A 17,857-nucleotide genomic window follows, 5' to 3' on the forward strand; every position below is an offset into this window, starting at 1 on the left:
CCCCCCCCCCCTTTGACTAGTGGTTGGGTGCAGGAGACCTCCATGAATGAGATGTCATGTGAACCATGCATTGAAAGCGAGATTGGATCCTTTTCGTTGAATATATTATAGAAGGCTCAACCATGGACCATCTCATTTAAGTACTAGTGCCACAAGTGGATGTTGATATTTGCTTTTCTCATCAATACTTAGAGCCGCATTCCATTGGTTGGAATTAGATTTTGGCTTGCATAGAGTAGAAGAAAGTTGTTACTATTCGTCTCTGTTTTGTGGGCTTTGTTTATCTCTCTGGAAGCAGCCTTAAGATTGAAAATAATATAAGCTTATAAGATTGTCTTTCAAAAATCTTAATGTTATCTCACTGCATAATCACTATCACAGTAGATAAAATAAGAAGACCCAAATACCAGAAGAAGAAGAAGAAGCAAAAAGATTTCTATATCAATAAAAAAGAAAACGATCTCTATCCACAATCTTCAGTTACACTCCACACTACCACCCATGCTTTAAGCTAATTAGCACAAGAATCTTCTAATAGTAATAATAGATTAGGTAAGTAAGGCTAAAAGCTTCTATTGAGCTGCCTTATAGATGATTAGGAAACAGGGGAGGACGGCGCGCGAGTCGAACACCACCAGCTCCCCTTTCCCTACCCGAACCGACTCGCCCTCCGACTCCGGATCCGACTCAGCCCTAACGCGGCCGGCGATGACTCGGCAAACCAGCATCGCGTTCCTGCCGCCGCAGCCGCTCTCGTGAGCCGCGCCGCTGCGCGAGAAGGTCCGGATGCCCTCCTCTTTCGCCGTCGGTGCCACCACGGCGGCGTAGACCTGCTCGGCGCCGTTGCCTCCGGCGGCGCGGTGGAATCGCATCATCTCGTTGCCGTCGGCGGCGCACCGCGGCTCGCCGGAACGGGACGCCCTCGACCTGACCGCCGACCGGTACTCCTCGAACCGGGCCACGGTTCGAACCGGGTTGTGGACCCGGAACAGCATCTCGATCTCGCCGGGGAAGCGGCCCGCCGACGACCAGCTCGAGCTGAATATGATCTCCACCACCCGCCTCGACGAATGCCCCTCCGGCAGCTCCGCCAGGGTCGGAAAAGACTCCGTCGGCGGCGAAGCCGCCGGCGACGGCGGGACGGCGGGCGGCCTCGGGTTAGGGTTCTTCTTGCGACGTTGCCGGGTCTTCGATGGCTTTTTGGGAAAAGCTGAGGGATATTTTGGTAAGAGGAGGACGACGTCGTCGTCCTTGGCGCAAGAGAGGGGGAGGAGGGGTTGCTTCTTGGGAGAGGTTCGGGGTAAGACTACGTCTTCGAGAGCGTTGGATTTGCAATGGAGGGTCCGGATCCACCCCGTGGCCATCTAATGCGATGGGGTAGAGGATGAGACAGAGAGGAGGAGAGACTTAAGAGAAGAGAGAAGATAGAAGAGGAAATAATAAACGAAAGAGAGAAAAATGGAGTAGTTGTGGTTTTTGGTTGGGTTTATATTGGTGTGGGTCGGTGTGTGGTCCATCCATCCATCCATTTATCCGGGGTGTTCGGCGAAGAGTGTGATGATTACTATTTCGTACGATGAAGTTAATTTGTTGATATTTTGAATCATCTTTCGTATTTGAAAACCATATACCTTTTAATTATTGTGGCGCAGAGAAAGAAAGCTTTTTTTTTGCATACTCTCATTTATTGGAAGATTATTTTGGTGAGTTAATTAATAAGCACAATGATTCCTTTCTTTAATTTGAAAGGTTCTAACTTCTTCCTCTTTTTTTTTTCTTTTTTTCTAACCTTTGATTCTTTTGTGAGACAGGAGTTATTGGCTATAATGGATGGATGGGCAGCTTTGAGGTAGGGTATACTGTGTGTCTGTGCTGGACTCTAAGCAAAGTATTATTTCTTGGTATGCAGGAGTAGGCGTTAGAAAATTGATAGTGTTCAGTTACTGGTATGTTTTTGTTTGTTTAGAATTGGCACATGATTGTTGTTTCAATCTGGACGACAACGCCATCTATGGAGAATATGTTAAAAAGAGTAAGATATAATCCAATGGAGACGACGCACAATAGACAGCGAAAAAGGAGCCCAGGGAGGAGAAGATGGCATGAGGAATGGAGTAGTGTTCGTCCTTTGAAGTCCCGTTCCTCTTGTTTTCATATGAAGGTAATTGGTTTTTATATTCCCTCTCCTGATCTATGCTAACTTTCCAAAGACATGCTATGGTGAGGACTGCGCAATTATTTCTGGTTGCATGTGTGATGTAGAGTTAGAATTGGATGTTAAAGACCACAAGTTTGTTGCAATACAAGTAGATAAAAAGAAACTTTTTTGAGAGTTTTTTTTTTTTTTTTTTCCTTCTCTTGTAGTATATAATTGATATCACAATTTTTTCTTTTCTTTTTTGATGTCGTGGATTTTAATTGTATCAATCTACTTGTGCAATTGTAACATTTATTTTCTATGGCTAATTACATCTTGATCCCCCCAACTAGTTCTATAACATTTTCATCATTTGAAGGAAAAAAAAAAAAAAAGGATAGATACACTCCTAACTATTTAAATATATTATTAAGTTAAAAGTTCTCTCCATCAATATTTCATTAGAAATTTTGTTAGAAATTATTTTTAAAATTTTGACTAATTTAAAATGAACTAAAATACCTATATTTTTATTCAGTATCCTTCAATTTTCCTTTTTAGTGGTATTTGTGATAATTCATCTAAATACTAGACTCTAATCTTCCCTTATTCCTTTAAAATATATTCAAAAAATGTGGAGACATTTTTGTCCATCTAATTAGTTAATTAATAGTTAGTATTTCTTAAACATATTATTGTATTATAATATGGTGAGGCTGCAGGTAAAATATATCTTATGATAATATATACATCATTGGTACATTATTAAGTATCTTAATTTTTGAACTCTAATAACCATCTATATGTTGATCTTGTTCTGATATCTTTCAGTAACCGAAAAATATAGATAATTGGGTAAATGAAAAAAAATGTTACGAAACAATGAATAGGTACTCATTTCATCTATAACAAGAGGGATCATTTCCTCAGCAAAAGAGAGTGGCAAAAGATGTGAACTCAATAAACATCACCATCCATCTCTATCCAACTAAAATGGCTGAGATCATTGCCATTTCAAAGCTGCATCATATTCTCTCAGCCATGGTTGCTTTCATTCGAAATATTGCATCGGAATCAGGTCAAAAGGAGGCCCAACTGGACTCTACAATCTACACCCCAACTTTCTTAAAAATTTAACTCCAATCCTTCCATTAAAATTCGGGGTGACATGATAACTACTAAGCACGTCTGGTCAGTTTTACCTCGGGGAGAGAGGTTGATAGTACATCTAACTTGATGGCCATTGCTTCCTCTTGCTCCGAGATAACTACATTATGGCACTCATCTTCATCACTCTCTTACATGGATGGAAAGTGAAAACCCCTCTCTTCTCTTGCCTTTGATGTTATGTTATATATATATATGCAAAAGAAAAAGTGACAAAGAGGAGAGGAATAGAAGCACCGACTGTAACTGTGGCATAATGGCAGAGAGAGAAAAAGGAAAAGGGTATATCTCTAACTCTCACTCTTTGATTAACCACTTGTGGAGGTCCCAGAGTGAGAGGCACAATGGGCGTTGCAATATTTTCAGCCATGAAGTGATGGATTTGGCCACTTGTAGTGGTTCGTGGGGGACAAAAGCCCAAGCGAAAGATGCCACCTTTGGAGATTTTGGTATGTAAGAAAGGTAGTAGAATATTCAACATCTATTGGCCCAAAGTTCGAGCACATGGGAGGCAGGGCATTTGGAAGTGGATAATTTAGGATTCGCACAAGTCTGCTGACGAAAATTTGAGCACAATGCGAACTACGAAGCCACTTTTTATTAAAGTTTATGGAACTAAAAGTGTGTGTGGGGGGAGACATAAGGTTAGTATAGCCAGCCTTTGTTTCCTCACGCCTATTTTATTTAATTATATATATATATATATATATATAGAGAGAGAGAGAGAGAGAGAGAGAGAGAGAGAGAGAGAGAGCCAGCCCAATTAAGCCCATAATCTGACGGTCCATGGTTAAGAAAGCCCATTATATAGAGGCCCAATGTTTAGTAAACAATCCAGTCCATTGCTTCAGTAATTACTTCATTTTTGTTTTCTTTTGCGGCCCTCCAAATCCTCCGCTCTCATGGCGACCACCACCAAATCCTTGCTCCAACGCTTGATCGATCTCGACACTGCCGTCTCCCTCCGTATCCACTCCTCCTTCGTACCCATCCCCCGGTTCCTCCTCAAAACCCTAGAAATCTCCGGGGACGGCAGGTTGTGGTTTCCTATCTCGCTCTCCCTCTTTCCCTTCTCCTCTTCCTCCTCCACCACGTCCTTCTCCCTCCTTTTCTCGCTCCTCCTGGGCCTCCTCCTCGACATCCTCATCATCGGGCTCATCAAGCACCTCGTCCGCCGGCCTCGTCCCGTATACAACAAGGGCATGTCTCTCACCTTCGCCGTCGACCATTGGTCTTTCCCCAGTGGTCACTCTTCTCGTGTCTTCTTCATCGCTTCTTTCCTCTACCTCTGCTACGATTCTGTGCGGAAGTGGATCGGGGAGTACTGGGCTGGGGGAGGAGGAAACCGGGTGGAGAAGATGGTGGTGCCGGCTGTGTTTGTGTGGTCGGCGGCGACTTCGGCGTCAAGGGTGCTTCTTGGAAGGCATTTTGTTCTTGATGTGATCGCGGGAGCGGGACTGGGAGTCATTGAGGCGCTGATCACCTTCCGCTTCGTGAGGTTTTTAGAGATCCTGCCTTGATAACTAATGTAGTTGGTGATACTTATCTTCCTATTTGGAATTATTGGAGGGAATTGGTGGTCATCAAACATTGCAATTGTTTCCTTAATGCTTTCTAGAGTATCATAATATAGACCTCTTTGTTGGCTCAGAATCTTGACTGATGCTTTAACGACTATAAGGAGTTGTGGTGCTGAGTCATTACTCATCAGTGTATTAGGTACTAACTGAGAGGTCAATTTGGGCTTGCAATTTTATGTGGCTGTCATCACTCAATTTTACATACACTAGCAGGGTACGTAACAGGCGAATTCAAAATGGAGGGTCTTTCCATGAAGTATTGACATGATGATAGTCAGGAAGCTTAGCCTACATGATGTATCCTCTTGAAACTAGCTAGTGAAGGGATTGGATGAAGAAAGATCTTGTAGGGGATACGGTTAATTAGGGAAATAAATGGGAAGAAAAAATTTAAGTGTCTGCAATGTGAATTTTGAGTGGAGAAGGAAGTTGGACTTTGAAGTGATAGAAGAATAGAAAGAAGGTCTTGAGAAAGGAAATGAGGAGTTCTATGAAGAAATTGAATGAATAAAGCAAGTGATTTATCAATGAGAGGGAAGAGACCAGGGCAATCTGGCCATCGAATTGGGATTTCAACCTTACTGCAGTGCATTATATCTTCTTTCCTGCCGAATTACCAGACTACATAATCCTGCAATCCAAAGATTTGGATGAGTCCCCTCCCCTCTCCTTTATGAGCAATCCTATTAAATTGCTTTCCTGATTAAGATTCGACTATGAAGTTTGTTGGTGAAGGTTTTTACTGCCGGGATTCCAGTATATAAGAGGTTTTCTTATTATAATTATTCTTCTAAGCTAGTTGGGCTGTCATTAATACATTCTTCTTGCCATAGTAAAGACTAGATCTTCTAAGGGTTCATACTTAATAATGGCTTGAAGGATAATAATGTATTAAGGATAAATCACGAGAAATTACCTGAGACTAAGTTCTAACTAAGGAGGTGAGTTATGCCAGTGCATGAAGTTTCAAAGGAAACTTTTCTTAAACTTTCAAAGGAAATTTTCCGTTTCAGTCACTGGAGATCAGCATGACAGAAGAAAAATCAAGATTTATATAGAAGAATATGAAGCAATTAAAAAGAAAAATCAATAGCATAAAGCTGTACAAAGAGCTGAGAAAACAAACAAGAAAGGAGTTTAAAGAGCAAAACCATATGGAAGGCACTAAACCAAAAGGAACATAAACTTTTTTTGTGTGTGGAAAAAAAAATATAAAAAAGTAAAAGCAAAAGGAAAATTCCAGGGAGGTTTTACTCGTGAGAAATAGATGGTAAAACAAGATGATGTTTGCTGCAGGCTTCAGTCTTCGGTTCCAATAAGAAGGACCAGATTCAGTAGTTTGTTATTCTAAATAAAGGGTTGATTTTACAGCATGGTCTCCTTTTCAATCAATAGCTAATTTATCTTATGATCTTATCATAGCACACACAGGCATTGCATGTATATGTAGTTTGGGTAGTGCTTATTGAAAATGTATAAATGACCCTGTATCTGTAAAACAGTTGCAGCAAAGGTGACTGTTGCTGTTCAGCACTCTTATAGGCAAGCAATACTACAAAACCATGTTAGAGCTCTGAGCTAGGAAAAGACATCTTCAGTTGTAGCTTTAGCATGATATCCATTGTAAAGATTGTCAGATTTGCAGAAGGCTATCATGGAACTGCTTGACCATGCTGGGACATCTGAGTGTGCACGTGTAATGGTTTTATTGGATTGTCGGGACAACCGTAGCTTGCTAATGGGCACTTCGAGTAATTGTTGAAAGAGTTAAATTTGGTGCAAACTACTTGCTGAGATTTACCTTGTTGTAATCAAAGATTCAAAGGGCATGTAGTATAGTAATGGTGGGTGTTATTGGTACTTTTAAGCTAGAGTTCCTGGCAGATATCATTCATTCCTCTTCAAAAGAATTACCTTTTGCAGAGATGTCAGCCTTTTTGAACTGAAGCTCTCTTATTGTGATCAGTTGTGCTCTATTGGTAGACTTAATTTAGTATTTCTGGCTTTCTGATGTTATCCCCTTTCTTTCCTCGACCTGATCAACAGAAATTGGCAATAGTTATTTGAGTATCCAATGCTGGTGTTGTGAAGCTGGAATATTACAGGTTCTATAGCAGTGTACGAATGAACTATCATGTGCAGTGATATTGACCCTTATGAATGAAGCTCTCTTTCCTATAGGTTGTTGGCTGGCTGGGAGTCTCATGCAGGCAGAATGGTACATAGCTAGTCCTGGATGAGAGACACATCCCCTCTCTTAGTCTATAGCCAGCTGCATCTCCCACTTCGATTATTTTACCATATTTACAAGCCACATATTGGAGTACAGGTTTGCTCTGACTAGTATCTTGTCCACATGAGTGATTGATTTACCTCATTGAGTCCTGTTATGTTTTATCTGACGCTAGATGGGCAAGTTATGGCAGTGCATGAAGTTTCGATTTCATTTGATGACAGACTTGGTCCTTCTCTTTTTCATTTGTTGTACTCCATGTCATGGTGGAGTTCCTGCATAACTTGAGATGCTCTCTTTTGGGTGTCAGTCAGTTAAACAGAAGAACCCGTATGGCCTTCACTCCTCGTGCGATCAGGAAGCATTTCCTGGTTTCCCATTGCGAGTTGTAAAACTTTTCCCAGGTAAATCTTGGAAGAAAGAAGGGTATTTTGCTATTATCTGCTCCAATTAAGATCCTGTATACCAGAATTCCGACCTGCATGCACGAACCAACATAACTTATTGCACTATCTTGAGAGTTGAGACCATGGCTGGAGAGATTCGAAATGGAGGGGGTAAATAAGATCAGATCTATTATGAAAAGAGAGAAAAAGTTGCAGTAGAGGTGATATTATCATTCTTCATGGAGGGTATTCAGAAACAGACTTTAGCCAACAAGAGATGTTCTGAAATGTATCTTTTTCGGGCTAATCTTTTTTCCTTTTCTTACTGAACATTAGTTCAACAGTCCAGCTTGGACCTCTCTGAGCAAATGAACAGTTTTATCTTTAAGAACAGGGCTGTGGTTGTGATTTATGTATTCCGAGTAATTGCTGTAATTTGTTCTGCCTGCTTAAACTCATTTTATTTGTCACACTTTGACAGATTTTACAACTGCGTGTAGTTAACTCGGTGTGGGGCACATGCTGTCAAGAAATAATCAAGAGAGAGGCTTGATGCAGCAAGTGCTCTGGTAAGAGGTAGCTGCTATTCCTTGCTGTAAATTTATCATTGGAGTCAGCTATGCACTTGACGTTTGCTTCGATTTTGTGAAGAGGCTGGAACTGTCTCTTGTCAAGACATGTCTCATGCGCACAGGTCCTAGTCTCAGGTCTTACTAGGAGTAACAGCATTTATTCTTCTTCTTCTTCTTCTTAGTCTTTCACATCTAAATCTCTTCCTTTTGGTAGGTGACCGCCACGGCAGTAAGCAGCTTCTCGATGCTTTCAAAATTATTCAACTAGTAGTCTAGTACAACTATGTCAATACAAGGTACCTGAAAGCTTTCATTTTCGTAATGTCCATGGACACTTTGGTGCTAAATGTGGTTTCCGAATGAGATTTTGATTATCTTTTCTTGGCTCGCACAGTTGCTTATATACATCATTGTAGACACATATGCTATAAACTCAAACTTATCTTCGAAAATCTAGATCTATTTTTTCTAGTATTTTGGTTGATATCTTTAGCTATTTCTACTACTACGCAAGCAGAAGCAGGGGGATGTTCATGCACCCATAAAAAAAAAATTATCATCTTTTCTGCATCTACGTCTGGAGTATCAAAACATTTGATTGCTTTGAAGGTAAGCTGTAGCGTCCTCTCTTTGGTGGTAAGTGTCCACTAGACCACTACCTACTTTATTGGTATCCTTTACAGCTTCCAGGTGTAGAAGCCAACCTAACTAAGGAAAAAAGCAATTCATGTCAAAAGAGAAGAATTGCAAGGTGCAACCCATGTGTTTTTCCTATTGTGCGATGGTAACATCATTTTGGTGACTGGAATTGATGAACAGCTAGCATAGAAAACCGTTATAGTTGTACATGCATTTAATAATCATACATCCACAAGCAACATGATCTATTGGAGATCCTGCTTCCAATAATTAAAGCATAGGATGATATAATAATAAATGTAGCATATCCCATTGTACTTCTCTAGTAGTATCCTCTAATAAGTGATCTTACTTCCAACTTGGTAATACTTATCACACTTGCTTTGAAATTGTTGTAGCTAGCTGTGGTAGACAGTGTCACCTTTACTTGGAAGAGACGTGCTATGGGGTCGACTTGGGAATCACGAGAGCTTTGATCCAACTCCAAGATATAAACACACAGCAATAATAGCAACACATGGGTTGGTGAGGATTGAAGCAGTCTTGCTCCTCTAAAGTGAGACATTTTTATTTTTGGTTGCCCACTTGGGAGCTTTAATTTTTATTTTTTCCCTTTCATGAAGCAATTTGTCTACATTTTAGTTGCTTTTCTTTTTCTTTTTCTTTTCCCCCATTATATATATTTTTTAAAGTTTTCTATAGTCAACTCCAAACAGTTGGGAAAAAGGGCTGATCACTTGATCTCTCGCTCTCTCTCTCTCTCTCTTGTCTATTAGTTCAACCATTTTCTGCTTTCAACTAAATGCAGGCAATATAACTATTGTGAGATAATGATCTGTTACCCATGAACTGACTGCAAGAAAATTCCGTGCGTTTACTCCACTACAATGAGTTGTTACTTGGGAAAAGGTTTTCCCACAGGAATTGATGTGAAAATAGATGTATCTATCGATGATGTGAACTGTACTACTTCCTTCTCTCCTAACCTACCCTATGGCAATAACAGTTCCTCGATTCGTTTTTTTTTTTAATGTTTGACAACCTGGACGCAGGATAAGGCGACGCAGTTTGAATAACAATAGTTGCCCTTTTGGCAACGTATACTCGTTTTTGTTTTCTGCATAAAAGAATCCAATTTATCTTTTATTCATATATATATATATATATTCACACCCTTGGTTACCACACTTGGCATGTCGAGTAGTATATTAAGTCTAATTATTCTAAAACCAAGAGGAAGAGAAAAGGACTACTTGCTTGGTACAAGATGGCGAAGTATAAGATGGACCACATCAGGATTTTCCACAGTGTTTGTCAAATTGAGAGAAATGTGTACTGTGTACGGATGCAAAGACATTACTATATCATGGTCCAAAATAAAGGTCGCATAACAAATTCAAACACGACCAACTTGGTTCGATTTTTTGTTTTTCTAAAGAAATTTTGTTAGCCAACTAATATTGCACAGTATCTAACGTTACTTAATACCCAAGTCGCCATCAAAGAAGGTTGTTTATATATATATATATATATATATATATATATATATATATACACATATTTGCAGAGCAGCAAGAGACATCAGAGAACTCCCTACGAATCGCATCTCAGTCACTCTCTCATCCACACACACACCTTCGCTACTATAAAATCCCTCGTACTACTAAGCACGCATTTAATCCCGCATCATTTGGGATCCGAATCAAATGGAGGATTAACCCCGCCGCGATTTCGGATGCGGGCGAGGGAGATGCACCCGCTCTGCTGCATCGCCATCGACTTCCCCGGATTCGGCAGCCGGTCTCCGGCGGAGCCGCCGCAGGATGAAGGCCGGGAGCGGCCGCTGGTGACGTGCGCCGCGGTGGAGGGGGTCCTGTACAAGTGGACCAACTACGGCAAGGGGTGGCGGCCGAGGTGGTTCTCCCTCCGCGACGGCGTCCTCACCTACTCCAAGATCCGGCGACGGGCCGCGGCGGCGGCTCCGTCGGGCGGATGCGCCGTCCGTGTGATCGGGCCCGCCGGAGCTGGTGGGGTAGGCGAAAAGCCGGTGGCGGTCGTCCATCTCAAGGTGAGTTCTTGGAATTTTACTATAAATGGAAAGATCTCCTCGTTAAGAGGTGGAATAGTTCCATTCTTAAATTTACTTGAAAGATCTTTATTTCGGTGTTAATATTTGGTAATGGGTCATATCTCGGAGGTGACCACAAACCTGGTAGGGGGATAAGTGTGGGTAGATAAAAGAGGGGGGAATAAGACGCCGCGAGTCACATCACCACGTGCAATAGTCTGCCTCTCTCCGTCTCTTCCTTTAGATTTCCTATCATGGCGTTCGCCTGTGGTTGACGTGGGTATCTTGGAAAAGGGTCCCATCGTCCTTTCTTAGATTATTATAGGGTTTTTATTGCCCTGGAAATAGCTGGATTTTGTTTCAAGTGCTGGGACTGGGAGCTGGGTGTATCGGTGCGCACTACGGCGGAGGGGGGCAGGGCAGTTCTTGTTAGCTTTTTTTTTTTTATAATGATAGATGATTAGTCTCTCGAGAGGTGATGCAGTTTGGGCTATTTTTCTTGAAGTGTTTCTTGGTAACATTGTCAGTTAATGCAATTTTTGGAGTTCCTGAGGGATATAGAGAGATAGGAAGGATGACAAGGACCTGTATGTCGTCAAAATAGAGCATTTGCGACTTAAATTTGACATCCACCAATCCCATGAATAAATAATCATCACTTCAAGCAAGTTGGATATTTGCTATTTTGAGAGTTCACAAAGAATTCTTGAACAAATGCTGTATGTCCATGATCCTGAGTGCATTTACTTGTCGTTGCAGGAATTAGTATTCTGATTGCTCATGTGTGGATGGACGAGCATGTAAACTAGATGTGTTTGTTTTGCTACATATCAATGCCAAGGAAATTTGTGTTTATAATTTCCTGATTAAGGTCCCTTATTCATGTACTGATAATAGTTCCGTGATTTTTCTAGATCTCATCTATTCGTGAAAGCAACTCAGATGATAAAAGATTCTATATAGTTACACCTTCAACGACTCTTCATCTGAGATCTGATTCTCGGAAAGATCGTGTGGCCTGGATTGAAGCTCTGGCCTCTGCAAGAAATGATTCGTCTATGACTGGAATTGTAGCTTTCAGTCATAACGAAAAATCCTTCTCGACGGAAAAGCTTAGGGATCGGATGCATGAGGAAGGATTGGGAGAGGCACTTATCCGAGATTGTGAACAGATCATGCACTCAGAATTTTCACAGTATCAGAGAAAGCTGAAGATTTATCAAGAAGAATATTTAAGCTTTCTTGGTATAATTCCACAACAGTTGGAGGTATATGTTTTGTTGATATCTTCACATTTCAGATTTCTTATCCATAAGGGTGGTTTCTGGCTGACATGAACTTACGAGCTGAAACAATGAAGCTACTTTTGTTCGATTTATTAATCTGTTTTGTTGATATCTAAGCTTTGCAGATTTCTGAACGTGTATTTTCTGGATTACATGAACTTGTGAGCTAAAGCTGTGAAGCTTTCCTTTTGGTATATTTTACTTATGGTAAAATGGATTCTTTAATGTGCCACCCATTGTAATCCAAAAGAAGAAATTCTGACATGCCTAGCGGTTTGCCATTGCAACTGTTTATTTTCGTAATGAAACTTAACTGTTGTACCAAGATATATCTTTGTTCAATTCTCTAAGAGATTATTAGAGGATAAAGTTGATTGTATATGATATTCAATTTTTCTGTCTCCATAATCCTCTGTTTTTCTCATCCGAAAAGGACTTCTCTTTGATATTTGTATATCTTCTTTACTCTTTTTGATGTATCGCATTATCTTGGTTTGCACTTACTTTTTCTGCCAGAAGGATAACTCTAGAGACCAGTTATTTGTAACTTCCAGCTCAAGTTACTTCTATTATGTTGGCTCAATCAGTATGCAGTCTTTGACTAAGAACAATATTTGCAAATCTGCAAGAATTGTGTACATATATGCCATGAATCAGGACTAAGGTCGTATCAATGAAAATGAACTCTCTGAAGGAATTTAGGTTAATTGTTGCAAACTTAAACAAATGAAAATGACAGCTCCACTTTGTTAACTCCCTGTTTTTGGTGTTTCACTCACCTTTATTTTCCATTGATTGGTTTGATGAGTTTCCTGAGTTTTTCCTAAAGAGTATAAATTTGTTCATGCAGGAGGATAATTCAGATGTGAGCATAAGCATGCGTGAGGGACAGTTGCAGTTAATCAAGCATGACTTTTCTCCCTCTGGACATGGGAAATACAGTGGTATCTCAGAGCTCTGCCTAATTTTTATGTTTACTGTCCAATATTAGCTGACCTGTTAGCAGAATTTTCTAGTCCTGTTTGTTCATTCATCATATTTAAATTAATCTTCTCTGTCAGATTTTGGTTGAGTTTTGTCTTTTACTTTCTCTTAGATCAAATATTTTATGATGCCTATTTGGTTACTAGTGTCTTTTTATTTGAGCTTTACTAGTGAAAATTTCTTTGTTGTTGTACATGTTACATAAGCTGGAAGCAAATTCACAACAAGACCAAATGGAATAGTAATAGATAATAACAAATCAAACTAAGAAAAAGGCAAAGCTAATAGCAATGACAAATAGGAAATGCACAACCAATATGCTAGAAATAAAGAACTACTAATCATTTAAACTAACCACAAATAAGAACACCAAATTCAAAGAATGAGAGACAAGATTTATGTCGTTTGGCAATATGCCTATTTCTGCGGGTAATGCAAAACGTCAATCCACTAGTATTAATAGGTGTGACTTAAAAGGGGAATAAACTCACGATGGGTTCAAACGGCTTTTGAATAGGCTTCAAACATTGGTGCTTTCAAAACTCTCAGGTTGCGATCCCGTTTGAAGGGCCATGGGTCTACTCGTATGCTAGAATGACGGAACACGAAACTGATGTTGAGCATTGAATGGGCAAGTGATCATTTCGATATTCGATCTACCAGATATTTTATTGAGAAGGAAATATAATCAGATATTCGACCTACTTGGATAAGATATTTAATTAATTATGACAGTTGTGGCTTGTCTTTTAACATCTTACATGAATTGCTTTAATTTCTTTATTTTCTGATGCTCAAGTCAATTCTTCTTCTAATCTTATTCCCTTTGATCAGAATACAGTACTACAGAATCATCTGATGACATTGAAAAGCAAGAGCTTGATGAAGTTTCAGATCAAGATGAACCTTATTTCTTTGATACAAAGGAATGTTTTAGTGATTCTGCTGTTATTTGTGCTTCTGAAATGGAAGACCCGCATGGTAACATGAATGATGCATTTGGGACTCACCCATATGATGCGATAATGAATCTGGAAGGAGAGAACAATGTATTGCCATACATCCAACGCCGTAATAAGTTGCCTGAACCAGTAGAGAAGGAGAAAGGTATTAGCCTTTGGTCAATGATCAAAGATAATGTTGGGAAAGATCTGACAAGAGTATGCCTTCCTGTTTACTTCAACGAACCATTATCATCACTTCAAAAGTGCTTTGAGGATATGGAATATTCATATTTGTTGGATAAAGCTTATGAATATGGCAAAATGGTATGGATCTTGTTTCTGTGCTAACCTCTTATTCTTGTGAACTGTTCCAGTTACTTCCCATAATTTTCTTCTGTAATTGAGTATATCATTGTAAAAGTCTTCTCTAATGATTAGTACATTGCGTATCTCCTTCTGACTTCTGAGTAATATGCACTTAAGCCCTGGGAAGCTAATTATTGTTTTTTATGGATAGATCTATTCTCTGGTAAATTTTATTCGATTTATTTTCTTGTATTCTAAAGTGTGGAGCCTATACATGTACAATATGTGCTTCAGACGTTGTATGCTTAATTTATTGATGCCATACCTATGAGTTCTGTCAAACAATTCATTGTCTGAATTTTTTTTGTTAGTTTCTCACTATTAACCAGGTAGAGGCTTTATATAAACTTTTATCCTTAAAAAGGAAAACGAAAAGGAAAGTGAAGCTCTGTCCTCTTTGATGGCTTTCTCCAGATTCACATCCTCGTTTCTCAAGTACCATATAGATTTGTTCAGTGGGAGCTAATATGTTGAACTTTATGTGAACTATTGTCATGTGTTGAGCTTACATATTTTACTTATACCATTCTAATGAAATCTGTATCTAGGGAAACAGTCTCATGAGGATTCTGAATGTAGCTGCCTTTGCAGTATCGGGATATGCTTCATCAGTTGGTCGCATCTGCAAACCTTTCAACCCTTTACTGGGGGAGACTTATGAAGCCGATTATCCTGAAAAAGGAATACGTTTCTTCTCAGAGAAGGTCAGATTTTGATTTTGTTCTTGCTCTTTGACATGTACAAGTCATCCAAAATAGGGAGTTCTTTTTTCTTTGAAGTTTTACCTTGTAAGGCCAACATTTTGTTAAAAAGGATATTTGTTTGAAGGTAACAAAAGACAGCAGGAACTTCCCTACCAAGTTTCTCCTGGCAAACCAAATTGTTGTCCAGAGACTTCATGTTTTAAACTTTAATAATTTCAAGGAACCTCTCCTAGTTCTTCATAACGCCAGTTTTATTGCACAACGACATAAGCAACCTCTTGTACCAGTATTTCATTCAGTGATCATTTATTTGGAATATGCTAACTCTTTCATATGATAGGTTAGTCATCATCCCATGATCATGGCCTGCCATTGTGAAGGGAAAGGCTGGAAATTCTGGGGTGACAGCAACCTCAAGAGTAAATTTTGGGGGCAATCGATTCAATTAGACCCTGTTGGTGTTTTAACGCTAAAATTTGATGATGGTGAAACCTTCCAGTGGAGCAAGGTCTGGATTTTCACAATGTTTGCACTGCAAAATAACTTCACCTTTTCTTTTGCCACACCAAAGATGTCAGACAAAATTCTCATCTCTCTCTCTCTCCCCTTGTTCTTTTTTCTTTTTATTTTTGCAATGCCTTTTGCATGCTGATAAAAGTCTGCAAATTCTTAAATCAAACGTTGAATGCAAAATGTTATCCTCAGATATTCATTTTGTATCACATGTCAGGTTACAACTACTATTTACAACCTTATACTTGGTAAAGTATATTGCAATCATCATGGAACGATGAATATAAGAGGCAACAGGCAATATTCATGTAAACTGAAGTTCAAAGAGCAATCTTTCCTTGATCGTAACCCTCGCCAGGTAAATATGTGACTCACATGATTGCTTTTGATATGGATCCATCCTGTTGGCTGAGCCATACAATTGTTCTATAAGGTGCAAGGCTTTGTTGAGGATATTGCTGGAACTAAGGTTGCAACATTAATCGGTAAATGGGATGATAACATGTGCTGCACAATTATTGATGACGTGTCCAAGAGCAATGGTAGTAATATAACACATAATTCTACCTTATTATGGAAAAGGAGTAAACCTCCTATAAATCCCACTCGGTACAACTTGTCATCATTTGCCATTACTCTCAACGAGCTTACATCAGAACTGCAGGTATATATGGCATGGAATAAGCTGGTTAATTACTACTTTGACTCTCATTAAGTTTAATTTTTGTTCTAGTTCTGATCTCAAATGTTTGATCATCGGTTAAGGGGAAACTTCCACCCACAGATTCTAGATTACGACCAGACCAGCGGTATCTAGAGAATGGGGAATATGAGAAGGCCAATGCTGAGAAATTGCGACTGGAGAGAAGGCAAAGAATGGTATTACTATTTCTGCCATAAGTTTCTGACTTAAAAGATTAAACATCTCCCCGGCCATGTGTATGATTTACGATTTTATCTTCTCTATATTTTTATTATACAATGCTAGTAGATTTATTAGTCTTTTAGGGGTAGGATGAATCACATTAGATGTTATTTCCTAATCAGCCTTTTGTTTGGAAATTTTCTAGGATAAGCTCCTATTATACTTTCGGAGCTATCTAATTGTCACATTATTTGGGGCACCAACTACCATAAATTATGAGTTATGTAACTATAGGAACTGACATTTATTTTATAGCCTCTGATTACATCCAAGAATTACTATTGCTGTTCAATATGATTGTTTAATTATTAGTTACTGCATCACACTAGATGGTTACAACATCACATCTAAATGTTTCTCTTCGTTTCGATGATCAAGGTTCTCTTTATGTGCAGTCAAAAAAGATGCAGGAAAATGGCTGGAAACCGAGATGGTTCCAGAAGGTCGACAAGGATGAATCATTTCATTATGTAGGTGGCTACTGGGAAGCCAGGGAGCATAAGAACTGGGACGGTTGTCTGGATATATTCAGCAAATCATCTGATGTTCCAAATGCTACACCCTCTAGTTAGAAACTTGTTAACTTAATCAGGTGATTTTTCATTTGCATTTTCCTACCATAAAACATTTTGTTGCGAGATACTTAAAACTTATCATAATTGCAGACTGTCGAGCGAATGCATTTATCCGGAGCCTCATGAATCAGGACGTCCTTTTTTGGCTTTGCAAAGTGGACGCCTTGCAATTGAACATTCTTGGCTAAATAAAGCTCCCAGCATTTCTTTCATAGGTAGGATCGAATTTGTCAATCCTCCACATTCATAGCCATGTACTATTTTTTTGGACGTCCGATATTGTGAATGCTACATATAGATAAGGAGATTGTTGATCTATTATAATGGAACAGAAATAAATCAATGCTGTCCCCCCTATCTATAATGAGATGGTATTACTTGTCCTCGTTTTGTATCCAATTTTTCTTTCTTATTATTTAGAAGCTTCAGTGGTGGATTTATCCTAGAATAAATCCCTTTTTTGTCAGGGATAAATCTCTTTATCAGGGAAACCAGATTCGGTTGGTGACTGGTTAGATGTTCAAAACTTGGGTCCCTCCGCATGCAACCGAGAAGAAGCTGCCATCTTGCAATAATTAGCACCTCACCTAATGACCTTAAAATAATTTCCACCGTTCCATCACTACTTGTAGTACACTCGAACAAAAATAAACTTTGAGATAACAGCAAAATAAACATCTTTTAGTCATTTTGATGCAGGTAATAACGTTGAGATATTGAAAAAAATAAATAAAAAAAATTGGAAACGAATCCACGTACAAATTCTCTGTCATCTCTC

At 39.3% G+C, this 17,857-nt stretch overlaps 3 protein-coding genes across 22 annotated transcripts; 2 read left to right on the forward strand and 1 right to left on the reverse strand.

The window, feature by feature from the left end:
• Positions 1-415: 415 nt before the first annotated feature.
• Positions 416-1,666, reverse strand: LOC140784668 (uncharacterized). The gene has a single exon (XM_073132191.1). It carries the CDS (start codon positions 1,362-1,364, stop codon positions 573-575), a length of 792 nt encoding a protein of 263 aa, XP_072988292.1. The 5' UTR covers positions 1,365-1,666; the 3' UTR covers positions 416-572.
• A 2,481-nt stretch (positions 1,667-4,147) lies between these two features.
• Positions 4,148-9,413, forward strand: LOC140785333 (probable lipid phosphate phosphatase beta). 19 transcript variants are annotated; one of them, XM_073133188.1, is made up of 5 exons: positions 4,148-4,802; positions 6,387-7,521; positions 7,985-8,072; positions 8,155-8,210; positions 8,290-9,413. In XM_073133188.1, the coding sequence occupies exons 1-2, from the start codon at positions 4,207-4,209 to the stop codon at positions 6,424-6,426; spliced, it is 636 nt and encodes a 211-aa protein (XP_072989289.1). In that variant the 5' UTR covers positions 4,148-4,206; the 3' UTR covers positions 6,427-7,521; positions 7,985-8,072; positions 8,155-8,210; positions 8,290-9,413. The 19 variants fall into 19 exon arrangements, with proteins under 19 accessions (XP_072989289.1, XP_072989295.1, XP_072989294.1 ...); XM_073133194.1 differs by having other exon boundaries at positions 8,004-8,079; XM_073133193.1 differs by having other exon boundaries at positions 8,004-8,072.
• An 837-nt stretch (positions 9,414-10,250) lies between these two features.
• Positions 10,251-17,478, forward strand: LOC140783851 (oxysterol-binding protein-related protein 2A-like). Of its 2 annotated transcripts, none has more exons than XM_073130934.1 (11): positions 10,251-10,782; positions 11,697-12,050; positions 12,919-13,012; positions 13,887-14,320; positions 14,911-15,066; positions 15,407-15,574; positions 15,797-15,937; positions 16,013-16,243; positions 16,345-16,458; positions 16,900-17,096; positions 17,170-17,478. In XM_073130934.1, the coding sequence occupies exons 1-10, from the start codon at positions 10,450-10,452 to the stop codon at positions 17,074-17,076; spliced, it is 2,202 nt and encodes a 733-aa protein (XP_072987035.1). In that variant the 5' UTR covers positions 10,251-10,449; the 3' UTR covers positions 17,077-17,096; positions 17,170-17,478. The 2 variants fall into 2 exon arrangements, with proteins under 2 accessions (XP_072987035.1, XP_072987036.1); XM_073130935.1 differs by having other exon boundaries at positions 10,294-10,782; positions 14,954-15,066; positions 15,412-15,574.
• Positions 17,479-17,857: the final 379 nt, after the last annotated feature.

This window comes from Typha latifolia, chromosome 3 (assembly GCF_019914945.1).
Source record: "Typha latifolia isolate L0001 chromosome 3, TyphaL0001v2, whole genome shotgun sequence".
Lineage (NCBI taxonomy): Eukaryota > Viridiplantae > Streptophyta > Magnoliopsida > Poales > Typhaceae > Typha > Typha latifolia.

Coding starts and splice junctions, on each gene's coding strand:
- LOC140784668 (XM_073132191.1), bottom strand. CDS start 1,364: ATGGCCACGGGGTGGATCCGGACCCTCCATTGCAAATCCAACGCTCTC.
- LOC140785333 (XM_073133182.1), top strand. CDS start 4,207: ATGGCGACCACCACCAAATCCTTGCTCCAACGCTTGATCGATCTCGAC. Junction 4,803..6,386: donor ATCACCTTCCGCTTCGTGAG/GTTTTTAGAGAT, acceptor TCTGTAAAACAG/TTGCAGCAAAGGTGACTGTT.
- LOC140783851 (XM_073130934.1), top strand. CDS start 10,450: ATGCGGGCGAGGGAGATGCACCCGCTCTGCTGCATCGCCATCGACTTC. Junction 10,783..11,696: donor TGGCGGTCGTCCATCTCAAG/GTGAGTTCTTGG, acceptor TGATTTTTCTAG/ATCTCATCTATTCGTGAAAG. Junction 13,013..13,886: donor TGGACATGGGAAATACAGTG/GTATCTCAGAGC, acceptor CCCTTTGATCAG/AATACAGTACTACAGAATCA.